Here is a 12,162-nt window from a genome sequence, read left to right as displayed (position 1 = left end):
AGATAAAAATGGAATAAGGTAGAAAACTGCCTAAACAAAATAAAGCATTCTTTTTTTTTTTAAGATTTTATTTATTTATTCACAAGATACAGAGAGAGGCAGAGACATAGGCAGAGGGAGGAGAAGCAGGATCCATGCAGGGAGCCTGATGTGGGACTCGATCCTGGGACTCTGGGATCATGCCCTGGTCCGAAGGCAGACGCTCAACCACTGAGCCACCCAGGCATCCCAAAATAAAGCACTCTTATGAATAAACTGATAAGAGATGTAAGATAAGGGCTTGGAGTTGAAGTGGAGGGAACAGAGTGAAGCTAACTTAACTCATAGTCTGGAGGCTTATTTCTGAGACTCAGAAAGCCTCCCCAGAAAGTCATTAAAATATGTTTTTATTTAGACAAGTAGGGGGACAGTCCACAGGTGATGTGTTGTAATCTCATGATTACCCAACAATCTAGTGAGTCAGTTTTAATATTTTATAAGTAAGTACAAAAATGAGTTTGTATATTAGTGTCAATGCCCACTAAATTCTGCAATGGAATTAATAGTTCCCTAGAAAACTTTTTCTTTCTGAAGTGATGCTAATAGTTGTGGCTGCTTAACTTGTTAATATTTACTGTTTTCTTTATTGCCTCATCTTTCTCCTTGAATAGAGACATTTTTATTTTGAAAACGGCACCTTTTATTAACTGCATTGGTAATATTTCATAGATGGTATGCAAAATTCACTTGCTTTGGAATGTTATGGAAACTCAAAGAAAATGTGTGTCTTCTTACAACTGTATCTTTTTAAAGTATGAACAAGGAAACTAAAGGACATGTGTATTGCAAAGTTATGTAATATTAAACACAACCTAGTCTACTTTTTAAATTATGGAATAAAAAGTTCATTTTATCTCTGGTACAGGTACCTGACTTTGCAGAGTATATGCAGTCATGGGAATGAATAGATAGATAGATAGATAGATAGATAGATAGATAGATAGATAGATAGATATAGATATTCAATTGCTGTTTTGAAAGAACTCCCTATTTTAAATTACATACTTGCAAGACTGTAGACTCCTAATAAGTTACATTGAGTTCCTCTGTACTCATCACCTAGCAGTGGTGACATCAGATTAGTATGTATGTGTTTGAGAGAGAGCGCATGATGAGCAGGAGGAGCGGGGGAGAAGGAGAGAGAATCTCAAGCGACTCTGCTCAGCGAGGAGCCCAGTGTGGGGCTTAGTCTCAACACTGAGATCAGTTGCTTAACCAACTGTGCTACCCAGGCACAGAGATTAGTTTTTAAATCATTAACAGACCTTTTTTCCCCTCTTGAATAAACCTGGGGTTTTGTTTGTTTTGTTTTTCCCCTCTTGAATAAACCTGGGGTTTTGTTTGTTTTGTTTTGTTTGTCACTTTCTTTAAAGAAAGGACAACGTATTGTGCTTGATCCTCTTTAGGTTTCAGAATTACCAAGTGTCTTATAAGGATCCTCATGTCACTATTGCTTTGTTCCTTTAGTACTTTCTTTTCCATTTTCCCCATTTTCAGATTGATTGGTTAGGGAGTATGTCTCATCTACTTTTTTGGCATATTTTCCTCTGGAAATCTAAAAGATACATAAGCTCCATTTTATTTCTTAAACATGTTCAGTTAAATATTCACATTTCTTATTTTGAGTTTATTTTGGTGGTATTTGAAAACTTGAGAGTTTTGTTTTTTTAACATCATCTTTTTTTTCCTTTTAGCCTGAAAATGAGATTTCTTCAGACTGCAATCATGTAAGTATGGATTTTCCATAACTCACCATCTGTGCTTTATATATATGGCAGATTCAGGATTTTTTCCTGTTGTTTTGGGAAACATTATGTCTTCTTAGATTCTCTTAATCTTAACAAGGATGATAAACCTTATTTAAGGACCATGGTAAATCTGCAAATACCCCTCCATTCTAGAAACAAGCAGATTTTGTCAAATATTTATGTACTTAAGCTTAAATTTTACTTCAGTTACAGTTACCATATGAAAATAATTGTTTCTCTGCTTATTAAGCTTACAACTTTATTTTTATTTTTTAAAAGATTTTATTTATTTGAGAGAGAGAAAGCAGGTGTGAGAGAGAGTATGTAAGTGGGCAGAGGGAGAGGGCAAAGTAGACTCTCGCTGAACAGTGAACCCAACTTAGACCTCAGTCCCAGAACCCTGGGATCATGACCCAAGCAGAAGGCAGACGCTTAACTGTCTGAGCCACCCTGGTGCCTTATGTTAAAAGTTTTATGTATGAAAAAAATAAAATAAATAAAAAAATATAAAAAAAATAAAAATAAAAGTTTTATGTACGCATATACTCTAGAGAACTAGAATTAATTCATTAAAAATCATAAATATCAGGGGAGCTAGATGGCTCAGTTGGTTAAGCATTTGCAAAATAAAACCTTTAAAAGATCATATATATTTATCTGTATTCTGTAAAGTATAATGTTAAGAGGAAGCTGATGATGGGGATCCCTGGGTGGCTCAGTGGTTTAGTGCCTGCCTTCGGCCCAGTGCGTGATTCCAGGATCAAGTCCCATGTCCGGCTCCCTGCAGGGCCTGCTTCTCCCTCTGCCTGTGTCTCTGTCTCTGTCTCTCTCTCTCTCTCATGAATAAATTTATTTTTTTTTTATTTTTAAATTATTTATTTATTTATGATAGTCACACACAGAGAGAGAGAGGCAGAGACACAGGCAGAGGGAGAAGCAGGCTCCATGCACCGGGAGCCCGATGTGGGATTCGATCCCGGGTCTCCAGGATCGTGCCCTGGGCCAAAGGCAGGCGCCAAACCACTGCGCCACCCAGGGATCCCTCATGAATAAATTTAAAAAAATTTTTTTAATTAAAAAAAAAAAAAGGAAGCTGATGTGAAATCAAATCTGTGCAAAAAGTACCGGGTGCTTTGGTAGAAATCTATATAGAGTACAGAGGGGACACAAAAGTTAATTTTTGCCAAGGTGGGATTGATGTCAGGCAAGATTTAATAGCAGAAATGGTACTTGAGGTGGGTTTTAAAAGAGGAATTGTTGTATCTGACAATACTGAAAGAGGTCACTATCAACAATTTAGAAGGTAGTTTAAAGGGGAGACTGCCAGAGCAGAGAAGAAGGTTAACTGTGTAGATTGACTACTTATTCTAATGAATATGTAGATAGGTCAGAGACTTTTTTTTTTTTTAAGATTTTATTTATTTATTCATGAGAGAAACACACAGAGAGGCAGAGACACAGGCAGAGGTAGAAGCAGGCTCCATGCGGGGAACCTGATGTAGGACTCGATCCCATGACCACAGGATCACGACCTGAGCCAAAGGCAGATGCTCAACGGCTGAGCCACCCAGGCATCCTTAGGTTGGAGACTTAAAACTAAAACCACAAGAGTACTAGAAGAAAACACGAACGTAGATTTTTCTTTTCTTTTCTTTTCTTTTCTTTCTTTTCTTTTCTTTTCTTTTCTTTTAGATTTTTCTAAACATGATACAACTTTAAGAAATATTTTTTAAGGGATCCCTTAAATCTTTAAATCCCTTAAATCTTTAAAAGAAAAAAATATATTTTTTTATTTTTATTTTTTTAAAAAAAGATTTAAAACTTTGATTGCATTAAACAAATTCAAAAGACTTGAGATTTTTCCTTCAAAAAGTTGTGTAAATTATGAAAAAGTATTTGCAACACTGATTTAAAAAAAAGGACTATGTGTTTTTATTTTTTGAGAGAGCTTGAGTGAGCAGGGGGAGGGGCTGAGTAAGACAGAGAAAATCTTTTTTTTTTAATAGATTTTATTTATTTATTCACGAGAGACACACACACACACACAGAGAGAGAGAGAGAGAGAGAGGCAGAGACACAGGCAGAGGGAGAAACAGGCTCCATGCAGGAAGCCTGATGTGGGACTTGATCCTGGGTCTCCAGGATCAGGCCCTGGGCTGAAGGCAGTGCTAAACCACTGAGCCAGGACGCCTGGGTAGCTCAGTGGTTGGGTGCCTGCCTTCGGCTCCGGCCGGGATCCAGGATCAAGTCCCACATCGGGCTCCCTGTGTGGAGCCTGCTTCTCCCTCTGCCTGTGTCTCTGCCTCTCTCTCAGTCTGTGTCTCTCATGAATAAATAAATAAAACTTAAAAAAAAAAAAAAAACACTGAGCCACCTGGACTGCCCGAGAGAAAATCCCCTCCCACCCCCCCGCCCTGAGAAAATCTTAAGTAGGTTCCCCACACAGCGTGGAGCTCAAGGCAGTGATCAGTGTCATGACCTTGAGATCATGACCTGACCTGAAACTAAGAGTCAGATGCTTAACCAACTAAGCTACCCAAGTGCCCCCAAAGGACTATATTCTTTAATAGAAAGTGCTGTTAGTAAACATAGGCAACAGGTATAGATTATTCACAGGTAAAGATAAAGATGTCCAATAATCAATGAAAATTTGATTCTCTCTAATAACTAAAAATGTGAAAATTAAAAGACAAACAGGTGTACTATTTTCATCTATCTGATTAGCAAACATAAAAAATTTGATAAATACACAATATTAAAAAAAATACACAATATTGATGGGAATGTGGGGATTTACACATTCTCTAGCCCACTAATCAGCAAACTGCTACCCATTGGCCAAATCCAGACCCCTGCCTGTTTTTATGCATAAAGTTTTATTGGAACATACCCATGCCCCCATTCAGTTACATACTGTCTTTGGTTGCTTTCCATACTATAACAGAAAGGTTGGATGGTTTCTTTTTTTTTTTTTAATATTTTATTTATTTATTCATGAGAATACACAGAGAGGAGAGAGAGAGAGATTCCTCCAGAATCAGGCCCTGGGCTGTAGGCGGCGCTAAACCGCTGAGCCACCAGGGCTGCCCGGGTTGAATAGTTTCAACAAAAACTGTAGATCCAGGGATCCCTGGGTGGCGCAGCGGTTTGGCGCCTGCCTTTGGCCCAGGGCGCGATCCTGGAGACCCGGGATCGAATCCCACGTCGGGCTCCCGGTGCATGGAGCCTGCTTCTCCCTCTGCCTGTGTCTCTGCCTCTCTCTCTCTCTCTCTCTCTCTCTCTCTCTCTGTAACTATCATGAACAAAAAAAAAAAAAAAAAAACTGTAGATCCCTAAAAGTATAAAAGATTTTGCTTTTTGGCCTTTTGTAGAAAAAGTTGCTAAACTCTGTTCTAGCCTATGAATGAGAATATAAGTATGAAAAACTTACTTGTAAAGCAATCAACTTAAAATGTTTACATACTTTGGCCTAGCATTTTTACTTTTAAGAATTTATGTGTAGTTATACTTAAAAGAATGGATTCAAATATGTCTACAAGAGGTTATTTGTTGTGCCATTATTAGCAATAATCGTGCCTTGGATAAACCTTATTGGGTACAATTCTGCCACTGTGCAAAGCTTGATGTGGCGTTATTATAAAGCAAAAAATTAGAGGGAAAAAAACCTCAGAATCCACCAGTAGAGTAACTCTGGGAAGTCTAGGGAAATCCCAGAAAGCAGATAATCTGTGCCCTAGAACTCCTAAAAGGCTGGAGAATAAGAAGGATTTGACACTGCTCAAGATGGGGACCAATAGTAGACAGAAAACAGAATTGATGTCCTTAAAACAGAGAATATTAAGACACAGACGAAGACCATGTGAAGATACAAGGAGCTGATGGCTCTCTTTACAAGCCAAGGAGAGAAGTCTCAGAAGAAATCATTGCCAACCCCTTACTCTCAGATTTCTAGACTCCAGAATTGTGAGAAAATAAATCACTTGTTGTTTAAGACTCCCAATCTTTGGTATTTTGTTATGGCAGCCCTAGTAAACTAATACACTTTTGGGTTGGAATAGGATGCATTATATTTTCCCATTAAAATTAATGGAACAAGGGATGCCTGGGTGGCTCAGTGATTGAACATCTACTTTCAGCTCAGGGCGTGATTTCAGAGCTCTGGGATCAAGTCCCACAAAAGGCTCCCTGCAGGGAGCCTGCTTCTCCCCCTGCCTATGTCTCTGCCTCTCTTTCTGAGTCTCTCATGAATAAATAAATACAATCTTTTCCAAAAAATAATGGAACACATTTAAAATATTAAACAGCTTTCCACTTAGTAAGTAGTTCTGGAATAAATTCGTGTTATTAAGCAAGAGATAAGATTACTTATGAACAGTCTTTGGGCCAATAAATTTGAAAATGTTTACACAATGGACAAATTCCTAGAAAAACAAACTTATCAAAACTAACACAAGAAGTAGAAAATATGAGGAACTTACATTTATTTTTAAAAATGAATCTGCAAATATAAATCTTTATTGACTGGTTGGCTCAGTTGGTGGTGTATGCCATTCTTGATCTCAGTGTTGTAAGCTCAAGCCCTGTGTGGGCGGTAGAGATTACTTAAATAAATAAAACTTTAAAATTTTCTTTAAAAAAATGAATCCATAAATAAAAATCTTACCATAAAGAAAACTCCAGAACTAGATGGATTTATTGTGGAAGGGAAAAATAACAACAGTTTTTATTTGCTTATTTATTTTTGTTAAGATTTTATTTATTCATTTGAGAGAGAGAGAGAGCACACTCAGTGGGGAGTAGAGGGAGAGGGATAAGAAGAATCTGCGCTCAGTGGTGAGCCCAGTGCCTGCCTTGATTACAGAACGCTGAGATCATGACCTGAGCCAAAGTCAGATGCCCACCCACTGAGCTACCCAGATGCCCTAACATCAGTCTTTTAAAGAGTTAAAAAACGTGGAAATATTTTTCTGTTCATTATGAGGCTAACATAACCTTACTATCACCTAACAAGGATATAACAGGTTTTTCTTACCTGGGCCAGGGTCACTTGTGAACCATAGATGAAAAAATGCTAACCAAATTAGTAGCAAACTATCCACTAAAATATAAGAAGGGAAATACATCAGGACTACATTGGATTTATTGTGGAATTGTGAAGTTAATTTCACAATTTCACGTTTAAAAAGTTAATAAAAGAGAAAAAGTTATGTTGCCATCTCAGTAAGTACATTAAAAAGCAGTTGTCTAAATTCAACTAGTTTTTACAGTTTGTATCATAGGAAATTTTCTAACAGTAATTAGACTGAAGACTACAGAATATAAGATTAATAGGTAAAAAAAAAAATCATTTGTGTTCCTACTAACCAGCAATGAGTGATCTGAAAATGAAATTAAAAATTCTGTTTCAGTGTATGTTCTCATTCATTTGGGGAATATGAATAATAGTGAAAGGGAATATAAGGGAAGGGAGAAGAAATGTGTGGGAAATATCAGAAAGGGAGACAGAACATAAAGACTCCTAACTCTGGGAAATCAACTAGGGGTGGTGGAAGGGGAGGAGGGCGGGGGGTGGGGGTGAGTGGGTGACGGGCACTGAGGGGGACACGACGGGATGAGCACTGGGTGTTATTCTATGTTGGTAAATTGAACACCAATAAAAATTAATTTATTAAAAAAAATTCTGTTTCATGGATTGGAAAACGTAATATTGTTAAGATGATAATACTCCCCAAGTGGATCTAGATTCAGTGCCATCCCTATCAAAATTTCTGCTGACAACTTTGTAGAAATTGACATGCTGATCCTAAAATTCATATGGAAATGCAAAGGTCCAGAATAGTCAAAAGGATCTTAATAAAAAGAACAAAGTTGGAGCATTCATAATTCCTGATTTCAAAATTTACTATAAAGACACAGTAAAATTCATTAGTTTCCTATTTCCTGTAAGATAAAATACACATTTACACATTCTTTAATGTGAGCTCTGATACTCAGTGTGATCTGATCCCTGCCTGCAACCCCGAGCCTTATCTTTCATACCTCAACGCAGCCATTCTGAGCTATGGATGTCCCTAGAAGTTATTATTACTCTTTCTGTCCTTTCTAGCTTTGTGCTCCTAGAACCCCAACCTCCTTCAGTTCACCTGACAAAATTCTTTCTTATTCCTGGGGATTGAGCCTAGTATAATTTGACCACTTCTGCCTCCACCTATCCCTCCTCCACATTCTTTTGTATTCCTTTAACATCTTCTGCATGCATTTGGTATCACATTTATCACACTATATTTTAATATTTTTATTGCTTATTTGCTCCCCAGTCTAACTCTTTCGTCTTTTAGCTCCTGTGGTTGAGCTCCTTGAATGCTGAAACAGTGGCTTTTTTTCTTCACCCTTTATTTTGTTACTAGCAGGATTCCAGGGTATAGTAGTTTCTCAAAATGTGTCTAGAAGGGGGAAATGGGTAGGTGGATGGATTCATAGATGAATATCTTGAAGTTGAAATACTTTTGCTAACCAATAGCACTTTTTGTCAAATTGCAATTATTTTTCTTAGTCAATTATAACCACTCAGGAGGGGACAAGTATCAAATATGGTATAAGTAACCAACTCTCAAAAATCAGATGTAATGTGTGTTTATGTTTTCTAGAGGAAAAGTTACTGGTGGCAACCCATATTGAATTCCCTTTTTACTTCTATTCCTGAAAGAATAATAATACATTACTGGGTCATATTAAAAATAAAAGACCAGGAAGTAGATTAATGGTTGCCCAAGGACAGGTGGAGGAATTTTAAGAAGTGACACAACAGCTATGGGGTTTCTGTCTGGGGTGATTGAGCATGTCCTCAATTAGACAGTGGTAATGGTTGCACAACCTTGTGAATATACTGAAAACCACCGAATTGTAAACTTAAAATGGTGACTTTTATAGTATATGAATTATATCTCAAAAAAAAGTGAAAAGTAAAAATGAGATGTTCAAATTAAAAATTAAAGACATTTCAGAAGCTCTAAGTGATTACCTAAATGACTTTGACAGAAAATAAATTTTTAGTCCATCACAGGATGTCTGAGTTTGCGTTACAGTGAGGAAGCACTCTGTGATTTGTATTTTATATTTTTTCTGTCGTTTGTTGCTGTTTACTCTAAATCCTTGAGCTGTCAGAGAGCTTCTCTTTTCTTTCTTTTTCTTTCTTTCTTTCTTTCTTTCTTTCTTTCTTTCTTTCTTTCTTTCTTTCTTTCTTTCTTTCTTTCTTTCTTTCTTTTTTCCTCCTCCTCCTCCTCCCCTTCCTTCCTTCCTTCCTTCCTTCCTTCCTTCCTTCCTTCCTTCCTTCCTTCCTTCCTTCCTTTTTATGAAAGAAATGTCGCTGAGTCAGCTACAGATCACTTAATAAGGAGGAAATATTTTATTTTTTTTTAATTGGAGTTCAATTTGCCAACATATAGCATAACACCCAGGGCTCATCCCGTCAAGTGCCCACCTCAGTGCCCGTCACCCAGTCATCACCCCCACCCCCCGCCCACCTCCCTTTCTACCACCCCTTGTTCTTTTCCCAGAGTTAGGAGTCTCTCATGTTCTGTCTCCCTTTCTGATATTTCCCACTCATTTTTTTCTCCTTTCCCCTTTATTCCCTTTCACTATTTTTTATATTCCCCAAATGAATGAGACCATATAATGTTTGTCCTTCAAGGAGGAAATATTTTAATCTTTGGTTTAATGTATACACAGAATTAGAATGTTCTTAATTTTAAAAGAAGAATGTTGCTTTAATTTTAAAATACAAAATTCAAGGGTGCTTGGGTGGCTCAGGTCATGATCCCAGGACCCTGAGATTGAGCCCCACATGGGGCTTTCTGCTCAGCAGGGAGTCTGCTTCTCCCTCTCCTTCTGCCTGCTGCTCTCTTGCTCGTGTTTTCTCTCTCTTTCTCTCTCAAATAAATATAGAAAACCTTTAAAAATATATAATATAAAATTTAATCATCAGGTAGTACAGACTTAATTCATAGATAATTATAAAATCTGTTTGTTCAAATTCTAACCTTGTCTTTGAATCACTGGATTCATCTTTGCTTGTGAGGAGCATGGAGACCCGAGATTCCTTCAGCTTTTCCTATATCCATTCTCAGTTTGACTTCTCATGTCCTATGGGTTGAACTTGTGACTCATCGTGGTATAAGTTTGTTCTTTTGTTCATCTGTTTAACATATTTGTTGATGCCTGTGTATTCCATCACTCACTCTTCTAGGCACTGGGCTGAACAAGGCAGAAGTCCATCCTCTTAGAGCTTTTGTTACAGATGGTGGCCAGATTCTACTCCTTCCTAAAAATTCACTTATTGAGGATAGTTGAGGGCTTAGAGCTTTAGGCTGACTTTTGGGGGAGGGGGAGAAGAAATCCTACTCTTCCTTCACATTCTGTTTATTCACAAAGTTTTCCTCAGTACTATACAGAATTAAGTGCCTATTTTTGTGTTGTTCCTAACACAGGTTATATAAGCCTCTATTCTACTTCTAAAAAGCAGATCTGGTCATGTCACTCCCTTACTTTCCCTTCCATTACTTTCAGGTTGAAGTTCAGGCATGACTTACAAGGGCTTTCAGAGTCAGTCTTGTGTTGAACTTTGAATTCCTATAACATGTCCTGTTTCTCTTTCCATACATGCTGTGAGCTTCCATACATGCTGTTTCATTTACCCAAAATGGTCCTCTCCCTACCCCTTTACTGTGGCTAGCTGCTAATCATTCAGATCTCATCTAAGATAGCACTTTCTCTGGTATACTTCACTTGACCAAACCCCCTAGCACAGTCTGGGGTACTCCACCCCTGTACTGCTGTGATTGTGATACCATGTATTGCCATTTAACCAAATACACTACTTGCCATTCACTAGAGCCACCACTGGATAGTATAGTCTTTGTCTTTCTCCTTTTGTTTTATCCCTCAGTTCCTAGTACAGTACATACTCAGGATTTTTTTCTATTTTCTCTACTAGCCTATGTAGACTTGAGTTGAGACTGTGTGTGGTATATCATAAGTGCCAAGCAGATATTTTAGCGAACCAGGAGTGATTGATTGTATTGTTTAGTCTTGGAGTATAGCAGAGAGAAAGACTTGTGAACTGCGTCTCCCTCCCCCAATCTCTTCATGTTTAGCATCCTACAAAGTCCCTGCTCTGTCTCTCCATCTGAGCCAAGTATAGGGGCTCAATGTGCTACTTTTTTAAAAAATATTTTATTGGGATCCCTGGGTGGCGCAGCGGTTTGGCGCCTGCCTTTGGCCCAGGGCGCGATCCTGGAGACTCGGGATCGAATCCCACATCGGGCTTCCGGTGCATGGAGCCTGCTTCTCCCTCTGCCTGTGTCTCTGCCTCTCTCTCTCTCTCTGTGACTATCATAAATAAATAAAAATTAAAAAAAAAAGTTTAAAAAATATTTTATTTATTTATTCATGAGAGAGAGAGAGAGAGAGGCAGAGACACAGGCAGAGGGAGAAGCAGGCTCCAGGCAGGAAGCCCAACGTGGGACTCGATCCCCGGTCTCCAGAATCATGCCTTGGGCTGAAGGCAGTGCTAAACTGCTGAGCCACCCAGGCTGCCCCAAAGGAGGGTTTTAAAGGAATGAAGATAGATATGCCTGGAAACTAGACTCTGGGCATCTCTCCTTCATAAAACTGATCTATGAAAGCACTGTGGACTGTGAAATCTGCAACTAACCCCACTAAATCTGAGCTTGTGGGTTAGACTTTCTGATTTAATAGAATTTAGCTTGTACAACCTTATGAATGTTTTCTCTGAAAACCTTACCAGGGACTTTAATGGTAATTTTTTTTCATGGGTTTAAAAAAAAAAATTGTCCTTAAAAAAGAAGAAAGTATGCCTGAATGATAGTGTTTTATTTTGCTCTGCACATTTTCCCCTTTTATCTGTAAACACAATGACATTTTTATCTCACTTTTTATTAACTGAATATGCTTTATCTGACTTTTGTATAATGGACTTTTATCACTTAAAATAACCATTGATGAAAAATTCCATTCTATTTAACTGAAGTTTTTGGTTTTTTTTTTTTTCTCTTGTACCTAGTTGTTGTGGAATTACAAGCTGAATCTAACAACGGACCCCAAGTTTGAATCTGTGGCCAGAGAGGTTTGCAAATCTACCATATCAGAGGTAGGTTGTGAAAGAATTTTGTGGGTATTTAATGGCATAGAATAGAAAATTACATCTCTTGACCAGACCAACCATTAAGGGGAGAATGACTGACTTAGTTACTTTACTTTTCTTGGAATTCACATCTGTATTGGCTGAGAGAAAGGCCGTGGTGGCGGGGAGTATAACTAGCCTCCTTTTTGTTGATAGTCACCTACATTTATCCTA

At 37.9% G+C, this 12,162-nt stretch overlaps 1 protein-coding gene across 1 annotated transcript in view; it reads left to right on the top strand.

The window, feature by feature from the left end:
- Positions 1–12,162, top strand: part of GLG1 (golgi glycoprotein 1) — a 149,928-nt gene that overhangs the window by 92,074 nt on the left and 45,692 nt on the right. Inside the window, exons 2-3 of the mRNA XM_055306003.1 lie at positions 1,734–1,766; positions 11,869–11,955. Of these exons, the coding sequence (XP_055161978.1) occupies positions 1,734–1,766; positions 11,869–11,955 (120 nt within the window). The remainder of the gene's footprint in view (positions 1–1,733; positions 1,767–11,868; positions 11,956–12,162) is intronic.

The sequence above is a fragment of the Nyctereutes procyonoides genome, unplaced genomic scaffold (genome assembly GCF_905146905.1).
Source record: "Nyctereutes procyonoides isolate TBG_1078 unplaced genomic scaffold, NYPRO_anot_genome, whole genome shotgun sequence".
Lineage (NCBI taxonomy): Eukaryota > Metazoa > Chordata > Mammalia > Carnivora > Canidae > Nyctereutes > Nyctereutes procyonoides.
Note: the sequence above shows the minus strand (reverse complement) of the source record. Positions and strands in the feature narration are given on the sequence as shown.